The sequence below is a fragment of the Mchenga conophoros genome, linkage group LG16 (genome assembly GCF_057382185.1).
Source record: "Mchenga conophoros isolate Kocher_MC1m ecotype Shallow Benthic linkage group LG16, M_conophoros_male_GT1.1, whole genome shotgun sequence".
In the NCBI taxonomy this organism is placed as follows: domain Eukaryota; kingdom Metazoa; phylum Chordata; class Actinopteri; order Cichliformes; family Cichlidae; genus Mchenga; species Mchenga conophoros.
In genome coordinates, this window is record NC_140541.1 from 25,802,249 (window position 1) to 25,819,382 (window position 17,134).

Below are 17,134 nucleotides of genomic sequence, written 5' to 3' on the forward strand. Positions count from 1 at the left end.
CCGATCTCCTCTGTGCTTTAATCTGGACCTCGGGACAGCCAGGAGCAATTGATCCGCAGACCTCAGTGATCTTGCAGGAGTGTACCAATTTAAAAGATCGGAAAAATAAAAGATCAAAAAATAAACAAGTACTAAAATCATAAGACAACTTTGTTCAAAATTGGTTATTTGCCGTGTCTTTAGGCACGTTGTTACAAAATCTCTCACTAAAGAAAGAATTTGAAAAATGTCAACGATAACACGGTTTGGCAGGCATTCGATAATATTTTTGCACAAATAAGGTGATTCCCAAAGAGCTACAGTGTTAGCTGAAATATCCGGTATATCTCAGCATGGTGTCTAGTATGTCCTTAAAAAGTTTGTTGAAACAGGACAAGTGGAGGACAAGAGCACAAGTGACAGGCCTAAAAACCGAACTACAGCCGATGAACAGTATCTGACAGTCTTGTCCTTAAGAAATAGGAAAAAATCCAACAAAGACCTGACAGATGCATCTGGCCCTTCAGTTCATCCCACCTACTGTTCTCCTCAACATCATTGAAGCAGTGTGGGATCATCTTGACAGGGAACTGAACAAAAGGCAGCCAACATCTAAAGAAGAGCTTTGGAAGTCCAACAGAAAGCAGTGCAAGAACAACCCTGGTCACCTCAACAAACTGGAGGCAGCACTTTGTGCCTCATGTATCACAAACAGCCTCTAACTTTAGGTATAGCTTCATATTTATACAGATTCTACTAACCTAATCAGGGCTTTTCCCTAAATTAGAGGGATTGTGGAGCGCAATTATGCATGTGTCTGCAGTTTGTACTAAAGGCAATGACTATTCCTAGATGATTAATAATGTCTCTTAAACTTTTCTTCTCTTAAAATTTATCAAAAGCTCCATTAACACAGCAGCGTGAATGTAAGTTAGGTTCATTCGTGAGTGATCTGCCTACAAAAATTATTTCTCAACCACCTTTTGTCAAATAGATGGTAAAATCCAGTCGACTAAATATATTATCATAAATACAAAAATTGCCGTTAAATAGTTACTGTTTTCCTCAACAACAACTGAAATTACTAATTTGTTACCAAATTGTTCCTCAATTAACTTTTATAGTCAAATCAATCAATTAATTGACAATTTTTACATGTATAAATTCATAATAGTTTCATTAGGTTGAATTGCCTGTGATCATATTGTAGATGACCAACCTGAAATCTATGCAAAAAAACAGGTGAGATGATCTACTGTCTTTTATTGTGCAAGCGTGCATGTGTGTGTGTGTGTGTGTGTGTGTGTGTGTGTGTGTGTGTGTGTGTGTGTTTACTAATCCAGGTTCATTAGCATGCATTCTCTCAAGCAATAATGCGCTTAATTATATTCAGGTATTCATTTAAACTCGCTGCCATAGGGCGAATTGGTAACTAAATCCTACAATGAAGTACTAATGTGCGCACACAGAAGGCTGATAAGCCCGGTGGGACTGCTGTCTCCCAAAAAAAAAAAGAACTTTAGAATAAAACAGAATAAAAAGGGGACAGCTTTTTCCTCTGAATCAAAGGTAAACCTAATCCTACCCCAGCATAGCTTCTGTTTCCCTCGAAAAATAAGGCAGAATTGTCCAGGAAGCAATGTTTTTGGAAATTGCAGTCTAATTTCTACAAACAGAGACGGGGTGGTTGTGTATTTAAAGGCAGGCGTGATCTGGCTGTCCGTGTGGATGCGTGTGGTTACAGCCACCCTCTAACACTGCTCAGAAATCTAAGGCTGTGGTTTCCTTCAGAGGCAGATAACCATTTTTGTGTACTGTAACATGACCTGTATGGACGTGTTGTTACAGGCCAGCAAACCTTCGTTATAGTTGTACAGTGTGTGAGAGGCTGGTATGTGGGAAGGTGGGGGGCAGGGGTCTGCTTTTGACACCCTAATCCTGCAGCCTAACGTGGCTTTGTAGAGACCTTAGCTGGGAGGAGAAACAAGGGATGGAGGGAGAGAGAGCAAGAGGGGGAAAAAAGGAGGGGTGTATCAGGGGCAGTGGAATGAAGAGGGGGTGTTGGGAGAGATGGGTTTTGAGAGAGGGCGAGAGGGAGGGGAGTGATATGAAGGCAGGATGAGGGTGATGGGGTTTGTTCATTCCTCCTGCTCTCACTATGAAAGGAAACAAAGGATGCTGAAGGGCTTGACTTATGACAGCAGGACTTCTTAAGAGTTTGCCTGGTAGCCCGTTTTAGCTGGTTAGCCTTGACTGCCTGAAATCTGCCGCTGGCCTCTTCTTCTGCTGCCCCTCCATCTCTCCATCTGTGCTGAAGACATCTCCTCGCTTCTCTGCATCTGGCTTCTGCATGTGAGTGAATCAGCCTCTCTTTCTGTGTGTGTGTGTGGTTTAGTTTAATACGGGTCGGCTGTGGTCTCTGTACACTTTATCCTTTTTATTTTACTTTTTCTCCCTGCTGCTCGCTTAGTGTTTTTGTCTTCTAGACGTCCTATTAAGCTAGACGTGTGGTCGAGCCTGTGGTGCGCTGCTCTGTCTCCATCTATCCGTCTATCTCATCCTCGTTTTGTGTCTGCGCTCTGTTTTCTCAGCAATGACGGGAATGTTTTCTAAAAAAAAACAGGAGAAGATACTCATTTCAGCTCAGCTGATGACAGGAATAATGCCCCAAACAGGTCACTTTGGCTCCTCAAATGATCGGCTGCAAATATGCAGTGAGAAAGTGACGAGATTTAAACGTCTGTTTAGGGTAAAGCTTAATCCACGCGTGTAAAACTGACAGTTGTTTGCCAGAGAGCTAATGCTAAGTGACAGCTGGCCACATCTGCTTTTTGCTGGAATCATCACACGAGCCTAGAGAGCAAATGCCGTCCTGCCTAAATATTTAGCTGTGGATTTCTGCGGCTGAAGGGCAGACGGCTTGATTGCTGGCTTGGCAGCTGCGTTGGCACATTGAGGGTCAGACTGGCACAGGAACTGACATTACGGATGGGTGGGGCCACCTACTTGGCTGGCGGTCACTTCAGAGAGGGTGGGAGGGCGGTGCAGACGCACAAGGGGTTTAATTATTCGACTGCTGGTTGGGGGGAAAATGGACACATTTGTACAGCATTAATCACCACAGCATATGTTTATCGATATGGTTAATAAAGCTTCCCCATGTTCCATATACTCGAATGGAAGACTTTTTCTTTTTGCCTTTTCTGGTATAATAAAACGAATATATTTGATTCATCAGTCAAAGCAAGCTATAGATAAAAGGCATTTTATCAAGAGGTTACGATGGACCTCTCAAATATTAGATGCTTTTTAAAACCAAATTTTTAAAATTGACTTTTAAACCAGGCTGAAATGTTGTATTTTTTTTCATGTTTTTTTAAATTTCATTTTAAAATGTGCTTATAAATGAAGTCGACGCACATTTTTCTAATGTTTTATGAATCAAGCTATTAGCTGATTCATTAAGAACGGTATTAGGAAGCTGAGGTAAGAAAAAACTCAAAACATCTCAATCTGAGAACCACAAACAACAGAATCAGACTCTATGTAGGTCGAGACATGTTATCATGTGCTTCTTTCCCTGGTAGACTCATAGCAAAGCAAGCACACAGTCTGCCATCTACACACACACACGCACACACACTCAGAGCTGCTGTCTTTCCTACTTAGTTTGTTTGTTCGAGGTTTTGCACGTGAAAGTGATACCAAAGGACAGAGTTGAGAGCCTGAGTTGACACCTTGGATCTAAAAGAAAAGACAAAAGGATGGGTTTGACCTTACAGATGTACCGTTACTCTTCACATTAAAGTAAATCAAAGTTTAATTATATATATCCCTGATTTGCTGGTGCTGGCTTGTAGTGGAATGTGCTGCGTTTCAGAATCTCTCCCACCTGATTGAAGAGCTCCATCTGGGGAGATGCAGGGCAATTCTCTAATGGGCCTCATTGGAGAAACGTCTCCAGTCAGTAGCTATCAGTCAATTATGCTCAATAGCCATCAGTCAATTATAGTCCATAACACATAGCAGAGAACAGCAGGCTCTCTCTCTGTCACTGTTCAGCATGTCACAAGATTGGCCATCTATCCTTTTTTTTTTTTTACTCCCCCCAAATTGGATTCAGGCCTGGGTGAGAGGAATGTTGACCGTAATAGCATCGGGTAATGTGCCAGGAAAAACAAAGCTTATGGCCTGAGATGAATGACATTTTGTCACTTCAGATGGATGAACGTTAGCTTCACAAGACTAGCATTTATACTTTGAAAAAATGGGGCAGAGATATCACTCTGTTGTTTTTATTTTTCTCCTCTGGGAAGCTGGAGACATTATTTGAAACGAGAGAGTGTCTAGAGATAACAACATGACAGGGAGGGTTAGTATGTGTGGACGGCGACCCCTCAGCGGTTGAGATAAAGGTGAAGAGGTGATGGTGGAGGGGTGAAGTGGGAAAAAAGAGAAGGTTTTCCAGCTGAGCCCCCTGTCTTTCTCATCCCTTCCTCTTATGTTTTATTTATTTATTTATTTTTGGACCTGTCAAGTTCAGTTTTTGTCTCACCTCCCTGGTGCATTTTTGGAGTTGTAGTCTTTTCTTCACTGCTCAGTACACAGCACTGTTGTAAGTGCAGAAGGTCAAAGGGGGTCAAAAAGAGCGTTTGCCCTTTTGCTGTAAATATACTGCAAGTTACTGTGAATCCATTGTGGCTGTGCAGTGTAGCATAGATGTTACGTTGCCCTCTGTTCATCTTTCCATCTGTCTCCGCCCCTCCACCTTACTATCCTCGCCCTCCTTTGTTATTCCCCAGGCAGCAGGCCACATATTGACCCTTGACCCCTCCCGTTTTCCTCTTATGGAGGCAGTCAAAGATCAGACAGAAAGGGGAAATGAAGTGTCTGTCTGAACGATGCACATATGTGCAAACATATGCAAACTCACACACACATACACACTTAGATTGGACATATTGTAATGGTGCCTCAGCCTTTGTTTTGCTTTTTAGATTCGATTTAGGAGGTCACTGTCGCTCACTCAATACCTCCATATGTAATGACTATGCTGTTTGTTCCCAGATCAAAAGATTAGCTTCACTGAGACATAACTTGATGGATCGGGGTGTGCTAGGGCCTGCTTGGCCACTGAGGCTGAGAATTTGGAGCTGAGAATAGCCGTCCATTGTGTGCTTGTCAAGCTGGTTGGCTGCTGTGGTGTGCAAACTCAGACAGGCTGGCACACACGCAGACACGTACTGATGCACGAGCACACAAACACACACAAACTGAGAACTTATCACCAGAAAGAGTCAGTGTCAGGTCAGCCGACTCGGCCCGTGGACAGCGCTGTATTGTTGCTGGCCTCTGTCTGTCCTGCACATTTAACAGTGCAGGCATTCTGCGGTTACTGGTGACTCAGGACCAGCGCGCTGCGTGGCAACCAGCGGGACCGACAACACCTGCCCTCACACTGTCGCACTGTTGTGTTTAAGAGGCTTAAAGACCAACAAGCAAAGCGAGCCACGGGAAGACTTTGTTAGAATAACCGCAACATTACTAAATACATTTCTAAAGTAGATGCACAGAAATGGGACGCACTGTGTGACCAGGCTGAAGTTAAACAATATTGACCTTTTCTGAGATTGTATTAAAGAGGCAAGATCCATGAATATTCCCTAAGGTAGAATCACACGAGAGGACGTTTAATCAAGTTTTTTTTTCCAGATAGCTTTATGGTGGACTAAATCCTTTACACTTGACATCCAACCTCATGACCCCAACTGAGAGCCTATAGAAATGGATTTAAAGAGCACAGTGTGATATCTATTCAAGTGCCAAAACCCAGTGGAAGCTGATATGGAAATCTTCCTTTGACTTTTATGTTCATTACTAAAGGGTTAAAAGAAGAATATGTTGCACCAAGTGTCTGCTTGGCTGTACAAACAGCCTGGATGTCTGTCAGGCACATTTTCCCCAAAGCACCTCCTCTCTTACAGTTTTGTTGCCAGTTCTGTTTGTTTACATCCATCTTCAGAGGTGTTGGAGCTTGTTATAGAGGTTACATGGAAGCATAACTGTGCACTGATGGTTTGTGTTTGAAGAGAGAAGCTGTCAGTCAGTCAGCCCTCTCTGATTGAATCAATGCGCCTTTTGTCAACAAAAGTCTCCACCCCGTCAGCCTCCTCCTGGCCCACAGCAGTGCCTGTTATACAGAAACACAATGACATTTTACAACCACGGAACCACCCATGAGCCAGAAACACTCCGAACTCAGCGACCTACTTTGCTGTCTTTTGAACAGACCTCATGTGGACACTGATGCCTTGCAACATTTTTGGCCTTTTGGTGACACTGTCATTTAGTGGTGGGTTCACTTTTTCTAAGCTTTTAAGTCACCCTGAAAAGATGCTGTATGTGATTTGCAGCAAAAAAAGGCTGAAAAGGCGTGGCTGGTAAAGAAATGTTGCAGATGGTCTGACCTTGGCAGAGCCCTGATCTGAAAATCATTCATTCAGTGTGTGATTACAAGTAGAGGGAGAAAACACTGAGATGGCCTAAATTAAAAGGACAGTAGCAAGTTTTTCATGCTTGCAAAGAAAAAGCCATCAGTCACATGTAAAAATGTTGGAGAAGAGGTAGCCTCATCAAAGATTTTACTTTGATTCATTTTTTTGTGCTTTCATCATTTGTGTGAAATTAATAGAAATAGGAAAACATATTCATGGCATTATACTTTTATTGCTTATAACATTGCACAGTTGAATACGACGTATGCGACGCATTAAGTAATAGCGTATACTATACGTTATTACTTAATGTAATACCTCGACCCTCTCTCTGTCTGTCTGCCTCCTTCTAACCTCATTTGCCTCTTTCTTCATTTATTATATTTAACTTCCAGGCATGGAAAAGCTTACACATTGATACTCTTTTCAAATGTGACTACTAAATGACGCGCAGCCTCCAATCCTATTTAACATACTGTGTGGAGACTGACTGAGGCGGACTCGCGTAGTGCTGACAGCAGCATTTTTGACTTTTTGGGAAAATAATGAGGGGGGAAAAATCCCAGATGCATGAGTCAAATGATTTTTTAAATACCACTTCCTCAGCTGACACCACCATTGAGGAATTCAGAGGCAATCCTGCACACGAGCATACTTATCAGCTGTTATTTTTTCTTTCTTTTTGAACTCTAGTGCACATGAACAATTAGGAGAGGGCTGGTCATTTGCAAACCCAACCTGCTTCTGGTGCTCTGTGGTGCCAGTGTAACCAGCCCGGCTGAGCTAATGACTCATCTCTCTCTCTCTTTTGCTCTCCCTCTCTCTGTTCCTCTGTCTCTGTCTGTACAGGGGACATCACTCAGAAGGGCTATGAGAAGAAAAGAGGCAAGCTGTTGGCACCGTACATCCCACAGATACAAGGTAAGGTACACAGGCCTGTGAGAAATTCTCTCTATTAGCATAGCAGTTAGCCCGGTGTCCCTACAGCAACAAACAGAACAAGGAATGGGATTTTAAAAGTTAACAATACAGAGTACAGGATGAGCTTTACTTTTAGGATAAACCACTGTGTAGTGGTGAGACAAGCAAAACAAATCATTTTAATGAGTGGATTATCACAATCTAGACTTTACTCAGATGGTTAGGGGGTTCCTGTGATCTCTGGTGGTCATGTGACCCTTGGCTCTGTTAGCCCTCTGTCATACTGATTTAAAAACAAGAGGAGGAAGACACAATGAAGAGTATCTGAACATATTTTTCGATGCTGTTCCAATAATGCAAATGCAGAGCTCTGCATTGTGTGATGATGCGTTGTTGTTCTTTATTTATTTTAGCCAGCTTGTGCATATTTGTGCTCACCAACCTGTGTTGGGCAGTAGGTGTTTGGAGAAGAGAGGCGGTGTGAAGTTCATCCCTGGTATTTGACTGGGCTGGGAGCTTCTTCTACTTTTTTGCATCCAGCGTGCTTCTTGCCCCTGATTATGCAGTCGTTTCTGTTGCTTCTGGCCGCCCATAAATCGAGGTGGTTTGCGGCGAATCCCAAAAAGGAGCTGCTGTCTGTTTGCTTCATGCTTCTCCTCTATCTATCTAGGGTCCAGAGGAGTTTTTGGTTTGGCCTGATCTCTCGACACCAAGCCTAAGTGGAAACCAGTCTGGTGTGGGCTCCTCGCACAAGGGTTTCCACTGAAGTTAGCAGGGCTGTTATTTAGCTTAAGGCAGATCATCATCTTCATTCTCCAGCTCCTTATTTCTTGTCATCACACGGGGCGGTGTGTTGTCTTTGTGTCTTTCATGCTGTAGTTCATTCAGTCTTTTTTTTTTTTTAAATAAGAGAAGTTATAGATACAGAATAGAAATCAGATTGCTTATGAGTCAGTGATATTCTTTATATACAACAAATGCACGTATTGGAATGAATAGATGTGCTGTTATTTAGTGCTGCTTCATTGAATTGGTGGTTAAGCCTTAGTAGCTGCACTGTTAAAGTGGTTAAGTAGACTATGTGTTTCTGCTGACCTCCATATACAATTTCATAAGCTGTTTTACGGCTTTATATTTCTGTTGTCATCACTTGTTTATATTTCACTGTTTGGGCTGCAAATTATCGCTGTCAGTGCTCGCTCCTCTGTGCAATAAAACTGGATAGCTTTCTTGTCTGTGTGTAAAAGAAGGTTTATTAGCATCAAATTAAGTTTCTAGAGAGAGCAGCCTTGAGTTAATTGTTTTTTTCATTTTCAGTTTATGAATGCAGCCATTCGCTAAAGCACATTTGAGCCTTGGAAGCGATACACACGTCATCAACCACCATGCCGTAAGTAAGCGTTGGCATCAGACAGGTGGTAAAAATTCATCAGGGCCCACTGTGGACCAATAATGACATCTGCTGTGATGGAGCACGCCTCTTATTGGCTCAGTGTGGCGTGTGTCTGTAGTGTGTTCTGCCCAGCAACCGGGTCTGGTGTCCTGGCTTGTTTTATAGACCTGCTTCTTCTGGGAGGTGGGGGAAAGGCCGTCGTGTGACTGAGCTGTCAGAGCGGCTATATGAGGGACCAGCATATATTAATGTGTGCGTGTATCCATGCTTAGTGTGGCTTTATGAGTCAGACACCATGCGATGCATGTCTTTAAATGTCCTCAGGCTTTATTTTGTCTGTGTAATGTTTGAAACTCATGTTGTTTTGTAGGTTTAGTTGGAGCGTGTGAATGTTGCTCAGCTTTGCAGCGTGTCTGTTGCTGCTGTCTGAGAGTTGCTGACAGTGTGGAGCTCACTGATCCCCCACTAAGCTGCCGCTGAAAAGCCAGGACGGCCTGATAGCTGACTGGCTGGGTGTCTGATGGAACAGCAAGCTAAATGCTGGTTCTAACTGGCTGCATGTGGTGTGGCCTGTCCCCAACAACCTGTTTACTAAATGGTAGACTGACGAGGGAAGCCACTCTGCATGGTTCATTGGATCAGGTTAAAAGAGACCACAGCACCAGAAAAGCTCCAAAACTGACGACAGTCTGGTACTCAAGGTTATTTTTTTTGATGGAACTATTAATGTTGGCACTCATTTATCCATGTTTGGTTCTTCTTATGTCTCTCAGTTCAGTATTAAAGAACTGTCTGTTCTTTTTACACCACTCATTCAACTATAATTTAGAAACTGGTCCGTGTTATCATTTTTTTTTTATATATTTTATGTGTACAGAATAGTCAGTTAGGGATGTTGTTAACCAAAGAACATTTGATTGACAGAAAATTAACCAATTATTCAAGGAATTGAAAATGAACACATCATCTTTTGATTAACTAAACTGGAAAGGTCATTGAGTTCACTCTACCTGCTAGCCTTTTTAGCCTAAGCTAATTTTAAATAAACCTAAAATATAAATTTGCATTGTATGATGTTATTTGAACCTTTGTTATTTTATTTTAACCCTAGAAAACCAATGGGGTCAGAGCCGACCCCATTGGTTTTCTAGGGAAACCATGGGGTCAAATTTGACCCCATGGGTTCTCCAGGGTTAAAATGATGAAAATGGTTAAACAGTTTCCATCATCATGAGAGGAGGCTTGGTCTAACCAACTGTAACCAACTGGATTCAGATCCAGATGTGACTGGATGCATCTGTAGGCATAAAACGACGATTAAAAGGTAAATGGCCTGCATAGGACATAAGCATAAGCCCAGTCCATAGGACCCCAAAGCGCTTTCAGTCATTCACCCATTCACACACACATTCACACACTGGCGATGGCAAGCTACGTTGTAGCCACAGCTGCTCTGGGGCGCACTGACAGAGGCGAGGCTGCCGGACACAGGCGCCACCGGGCCCTCTGACCACCATCAGTAGGCAAACATGGGGTTAGTATCTTGCCCAAGGATATTTGACATGCAGCCCGGGATCGAACCACCGACCTTCTGATTAGTGGCTGACCTGCTCTGCCACCTGAGCTACAGCCACCCAATTAAATCAAACATATTAACATTAGTCTCCAGGTTGAATATAATAGCTTATTACAAACCCTGATATTTTCACATTTAAAAAGCACAAGTTGTTGTACTATTATAATGCAGAGGAGTTGTCTTGCTGCTTTTTAATGATATGTCAGACCGGCCCTTGAGGTGGGGTGTGCAATTCCCTCAATGTTTATTTACATGAGTGTCCAGATTTTCAGTAAACTGTCTGTAAACATTATGATTATTAGCGTTGCTCCTAGCCTTTTCTGGTACTCTATGACATGTTTTGACATGTATGTTAGATAACCACTTTATAATCATGAGGTGTGTCTTGCTTCTAACCCTATGAGACCGGGGATAGGCTCCAGCCGCCTTGACTTTGAACCAGATAGGTTGAAGGCGATAGATATGGATGGATGACATGTTGGTGGATTGAATGAATGGATGGTACTTTTTGTTTTGTGCAGCTGTGCTGTCTGTAACTTTAGATTATTTGGTAGACATCTGATCCTAATTTATCTCATGCACAGAGACGGCTTGTTACTCACATAAAAATGTTTGTGTATTTATTCAGTTCTGTATTTGCAGCTTTGATGGTTTAATGTGCAGTGTTCAGGTATCACAAACTGGATGTTTCTACTCAAATGCATTTCTAAAGTGAAAGTGAAAATTGGCAGGAATCAGTGGAAACATGGCACTAGTTTGAATTGTTTTGTTTCTGAATTTTGACCTTTTTTTGTCTTGTGATGGGGAAAATGTAGTTATAAATCCTTGCATGTGGTGTTGATAGTAAAGTCTCTATCCCATTGTGCCTCCTGCTGTCCTTTAGTGCTGCTTAAAATAACATCTCAGTACTTGTTACAGCGATGTTGCCTATGTATTTCTTTAATGTGCACATTTTATTATTGATCGTTTCTGTGTGCACTTAAATTTTAAACAAGAAGAAAAATTTGCTCTATTACACAATTGGGGATTTTATGCAAATGGTTCCCTGGCAACATGTCCATTGCTCACCTCCCTGTCAAAAAGTTCGCTGTTTTCAAACTTTGGATGTGCTTTACATTTACATTTATCTCATTTGGACTCATTAAGTCCTCTGCACTCATCTGTTGTTTTTAAGTTTCCCGTATTTATTTTCCCTCCAACATGCTTCTTATACATCCCATTGAGAGCGTCGGAGGGAGAAGAGAAGCCAGTGCTAGGAAGATTACTAATGGAGTTTGTATTGTGACCTTCCTTCAGGCAGTAGTCATCAGTTTCCCCTCTGATGCTCACCACTACTTAGTTAATGAAGCTCAAATGAGGATTGCATAAGCCAAAGTGTGAATCACTGCCTGACAACCTCGTGCACAGTGAGGTTGCCTGGTTCGTGGGTTCAATAATTTTAGAACATTACAGTTAGAAGATGTTGTCTTTTTGACATTCATGGTGCTTAATCACCTCCTTCCAGTTACGTCTGTGTAATTTGCATTTTTCTCCTTTGGAAAACTTGGAGGCAGCAGAGAAGCAGTGAGAGAGGCTGGTTTAATTAAAGTGAAAACTTTCTCAATTCTAAACTACTGCACTCAAACAGAGCGGTCTAAGTAGGGATTACCATTAAGCTTGTGGAAACTTTATCTAGTCAAGCAGTGTTGTGCACCATTGGTCTATGTCCAAGACACATTTTGCGTAGAGTTTGTTGGCACGTCTCTGTTATTGATATTGGTACACTGTTAAAGAACATATATATTTTTTTGTTTCTGTTATAAACGATCTTCTCCCTGCCTTGTTTCTCTACAGGTGTAGATCCATCTCTGCAAATCGACAACAGGATCCAAGCCTCGTCCCAAGTTGCTCTTCAAGGTTCCAAATCCAACAAGTCTCGGGCTGCCAACACCCGGGATGAGCGCTTCAGATCTGGTAATCATGTTTCTGTACTGCCAAAAAGTTTTAAACGTCTTGTGTTTCTCTTTTATTCTGTAGCTAAGCCGAGTTAATGCGTTTCTTAGATCTGCACACAGAAGCCGTCCAAGCAGCTTTGGCAAAGTACAAAGAGAGGAAGATGCCCATGCCCTCCAAGAGACGGTCCGTGCTAGTTCAGTCTTCTGTAGAGGCATGCACCCCGCCAGGTGAGACCCCTGCTCCTTTAAATCACCTGCATCCCAGTTGGTTCTGCTCGTTCTCACTGGGTTGTTTGTTTGATATGTTCCCATGAGCTGTCGAGTGTAGGATGCTGAAACTCCATTGTGTCCACTGATCAAAAATTATGATGTCAAGCATTTGCTGCTGGAAAGAAAATATGCGGTTTGCTGAATGTGTCCATTCTTCGCGACTATAAAAGACTCGGTTCTGACCGTTGTGTTCCCAGAGAGACCTTCCTACACGAGTGGCAGAATGAATGCATAACCAGATTTTGAGCATCATCTTGAAATGTCGACCTTTTGCCTGTTTGCATAACAGTTTGTATTGTGTGGGCAGTTCATTAGAATTTATGTGATTTCACAGCTTTCCAGCAGCTTCTTGTTTTCCCAAGAGTTTCAGGGCCAAAAGAGCCTTGTGCATGTGTTGTTATCTTTCATTAAATAATCTGTAGGAGATTTTATAGAGGGCTTTTCAAACACTGCCGTGATTTTTATCAAGTGGGGGACCTTAAAACTTCAAGTCTTGGATAAAAAGAGAGGACACAGCGGTGGAGCAAGTAACCGGATTAAGAGCTCAGACACAGTGGTGTGAATAGAAGAAGGAGAGGGACTTTTCATGGCTGTTTTGAGTTTCTCTGAGTGAACTATTGTACTTGAATTAGTCACATACATGAGACTGATATATGTGTAATGTACATACAAGGTGATCTGATGATCTGCTGCTTTTGTAAAGATGACGGCAACTATTGTTTCTACATTTGTCTGGTTAGTCAGCAGAGAAGACAAGAACAGACAAGAAACATCAGATGAGGGTTATACCATGCAACACAGGCCGTCACCTGAACAGCTTCTGCACATTCAGCCAAACACTTGTCAAACACTTACTTTAAGTATGAATGCGTGAGTGGATGTACAGACCAGTAGGTGCAGTATACGCAAAACTTTAGTAATGGCAATCAATCAGTCCGTTGGTTGTTTGTTCCACTGCTTTGCTTAAGTTGGAAAGACTACAACATAACATCATACCCCCCTCAAGAGGAATTGTAGTAACCCTGTAATAACTCTCATATATCATCTAGTATCTGGATTAAATTTCAACGTGTCACGTTCTCTGGCTTCTGAACAAAAAACTGCCCAACAAAAGACATTCCCATCAGCCTGTGCTGTACAATATATCCAATAAATATCAGCATGTTGACATCATAATTGAGAACACGTCTGTACCCTGATGCTATCAACATTGAACTCAAAACCAACTGTGCACGAGTGCAACGCTTTGATTGCTAAACTGGAATTATTGTACCTAGCCTTGTATCCTATGCTGTATCCTAGATCATAGCCTGATATGAGTGCAACAAGAAAGTCTTTTAATAAACAGGAAACAAGGCAGAAAGCAGTTGTCAGTTTGCTTACAATGCTAATGTGTCGCGTTAAAAAAAGACTCTCCATCATGATCTTGCATTTGCCAATTAAAATTCATTTTCTATAGACATAAATCAGTGAAAATAAGCTCAGCCTTTTAACTGCTGAAGCTTCGTTAGTTTCCCTGTTTTTGTTCATTTGTACTTGAAGTCGATCTCAGCGTATCTGCTACTCTCCCTGCTCACAGTTTGTCTCTCAAATATCTCTCTGGCTCAGTCTTCACTGCCTCTTCTGGTTTTTGACTACTTTGTGGTGAAAAATAGCACCCCTCTCCACCCTTTTTTTTTTTTGTATCCGTCCACCTCTCAATTTCTGCTTTGCATGTCTTCTTTAACCCTCTATTTCACTCTTCTGCAGGGTAACTGTGCCAAGGTTACCAAGATAGGGAGGCAGATTGGAGTGAGGAATAACAAACTGAATCATAAATGTGAGATAAACTGCACGAGTCCACCGGCTGTAGAGGCATTAAATTGGTTTGTTATAATCACACCTCCTTTAACCTTCCGCTAACAGCCTCTCCAAGACTAAGGAAAGTCGAAGCAGTACTTTCAATGTCTCAATTTGTTGGACTTTACTTGAAACTGTGTACTGTGGGAGATTAGTGGGATTAATTACATGAAGGCTCATTAGCTTAGAGAACATCCATCAGGCACGTGCTGATCACACATGAAGTCATAGCCCCTTTTCTTCTAGACAGTACTCTTTTTCTTTTTCTCCCCCTCTTCTCTCAGTGACTCGTTGTCCAGTTAATCAAAAGCACGATGAATTTTAGTGTAGCAGTTTTCTATGATTGCATGAGTTTTATTGTTTTCTTGGGGTTTAGTGAGTAGGTACGCTATTTTACATGGTCTGGGATGAATAATGCCAAAAGCTGGGAAGTTTCTTGGTGATTTTATAAACAGTTAGGACAATTTTTTTTATCCAAAAATGCATGATAGTGAACTGCACTTTCACTGAACTCTGTTCTCAGCAGAATTCATAATGCAAGACTAGTCTGCTGCTGGGTAACTTGGCAGATGAAGTGGAATATGTTCATTTTAAATGATCATTACATTACTTTGAAGCTGTTCCTGTTTCGGCTATTTTTGAAGAGACCAACTGCTCACAGTTGCCTCGAGGGAGAGAAAATAAAATCACCAGTGTCTGGTTTTGAGTTTGAGTCCAAGTGACATGAAAAAGGGAATTTATTATACTAACAGTTTATGTTTGTATTGTGTGCAACTACAGTATGTAGTTATGTGTTATTGCAATTGTCTTGAGGTAGAAATTCAGCCTTAATTAATAGCTAGGCAATATGTAAGTGTGCTGACATGCTCAGAAGAAAGCTCCCATCTATTTTGTTTTTGATCATTCATATTTTTGATGACTGCAGCTCAGTATACCAGACACCTAATTTACTCTCCCTCCTTTTCATCATCATCTTCAAATATGCAACACCCAGTCTCTCCCTTGATACATGTGTTGCAGTTTTATACATATATATTGCACATGTCGTTGCAGTGTGGCTGCTTACAGGCAAATATTAAAAACATAGTAGTGAAGCCATGAGAGATTTAAAAACAAGCATCTCTCAGCCGAATTAACTTCCATCCCCATTAAAGTCATCCTACCCATCCCCTGGCTTATATGTACTCTATCAGTATGTATAAGTAGAATAAAGTGTCATCTGCATATCATCTAAACCCTGCGCAAGTGTTCCAGGTTTTCCCATCTTGATTGTTTTTCCTGGTGACACTGTAGACAGCCCCATGTTCTTTGTCCTCTGTTATGACGCTGCCCTGTCTTGACCTGTCAAACACAGACACCTCCTCAGCGTCAGAAGACGAGGGCTCGCTGCGCCGACAGGGACGTCTGACCACCTCCACGCCCTACCAGGGCCACAGCCACCCAGCTGTTGAGCACTGGTTTAACCGTGTCATCCAGGGTTCGTCCACCTCATCCTCCGCGTCATCCACTTCATCCCACCCGGGAGGGAGATCCGTCACCACCACCAACACCACTGCCCACGCAGCCCTGAACGTCAATGCCGCAGCCACCGCTCTGGCAGACCTTATGGCACACACCCATCTAGGTCAGTGACGCACGCACACAGTTTCAGATACTTTTAGCTGTTGCAGTTTTTAGTTGGTCAGTATTGCATTTCATGATTTAGTTTGACCTCCTTCATTCCTTCATTCTAGATTGAGATGATGTGTTTAAGCCAAGCAAGAAAGCCATTATAAATGGTTTTTCTGTTTCGATTGCATTTCAGTTCAGTTCAAACAGGAATTTATAAATGGACACCTGCCTTCTTAGCTGTCTGCGTTGAAATTCTTTGTTCTTTATGCAGATAGGTTTTATATATGTACATACAAACAATTTAGGGAGTCGAAGACTGAGTTTTATGCTTTTTCCATTATCCTCATTTTGTTAAATTCGGCAGAATATATGGTAGATACGATAACTGCTTCCAAGTCAGATTTGTCATCATATCAAAGGTGACATCTTAACCTGTGTTATGTACCGCAGACTGTTTAATCGCAGATAGACAGCACTGTCCTACACATCGATTGCTTTCTGAAGCCTTCTCTCCCTCTAGATACAAAAAAGCACTCGATGATGACAAGACAAAAGGGACCCAACGACTGAGTTTTAATTCCCGTCTTTCTAGTTAGCCATCCTCGTCTGCCATCTCACTGTCATTCGATCATGTGGAGAAGCTCTCAGCCACATATCTGTCAAAACCGCTTGTTCCATGTTGCCACGTGAGTGTCACGGGCTAGTTAATGAGATTTGGTGGATTTATCACCATTAGTCTCGCTGCAGCTGCAATGTAAGATGGCGTCTTGCTTACTTGTGTGCACGTTTGTATGTGTGCGTACATGTGTGTGCATGTGTTGCTGGTAAGGCGATATCCTATTAGGATGGAGCTGCCTGGTTTTATTTTTTCACTAGCTCGTTTCCCCTCAAGGCTGCTGTCATAAAACAGCAGCAGCGACTTGTGCTGAATGAAGCTGTAAATAAATCTCCCATATTGCCTTGTTCCTCTGCCCCTCAGACATTGATTCTGTCATCCACTTCAACAGGAGACACTAAAAATACTATATGTAGTTAAAGGAACACCAGTTCTCAATGTGGAGTTTTTTTTAAATCTCTTTGAAAACCACTTCCATACATTTGCATAAGAAAAAAATAT

General features: G+C 42.0%; 1 protein-coding gene across 7 annotated transcripts in view; it reads left to right on the forward strand.

The window, feature by feature from the left end:
* dip2a (DIP2 acetate--CoA ligase A) overlaps positions 1 to 17,134 on the forward strand; it is a 91,040-nt gene that overhangs the window by 46,261 nt on the left and 27,645 nt on the right. For all 7 annotated transcript variants that reach the window (XM_085250348.1, XM_085250349.1, XM_085250351.1 and 4 more), the window contains exons 2-5: positions 7,323 to 7,394; positions 12,197 to 12,316; positions 12,406 to 12,525; positions 15,761 to 16,030. In XM_085250348.1, the coding sequence (XP_085106474.1) occupies positions 7,323 to 7,394; positions 12,197 to 12,316; positions 12,406 to 12,525; positions 15,761 to 16,030 (582 nt within the window). The remainder of the gene's footprint in view (positions 1 to 7,322; positions 7,395 to 12,196; positions 12,317 to 12,405; positions 12,526 to 15,760; positions 16,031 to 17,134) is intronic.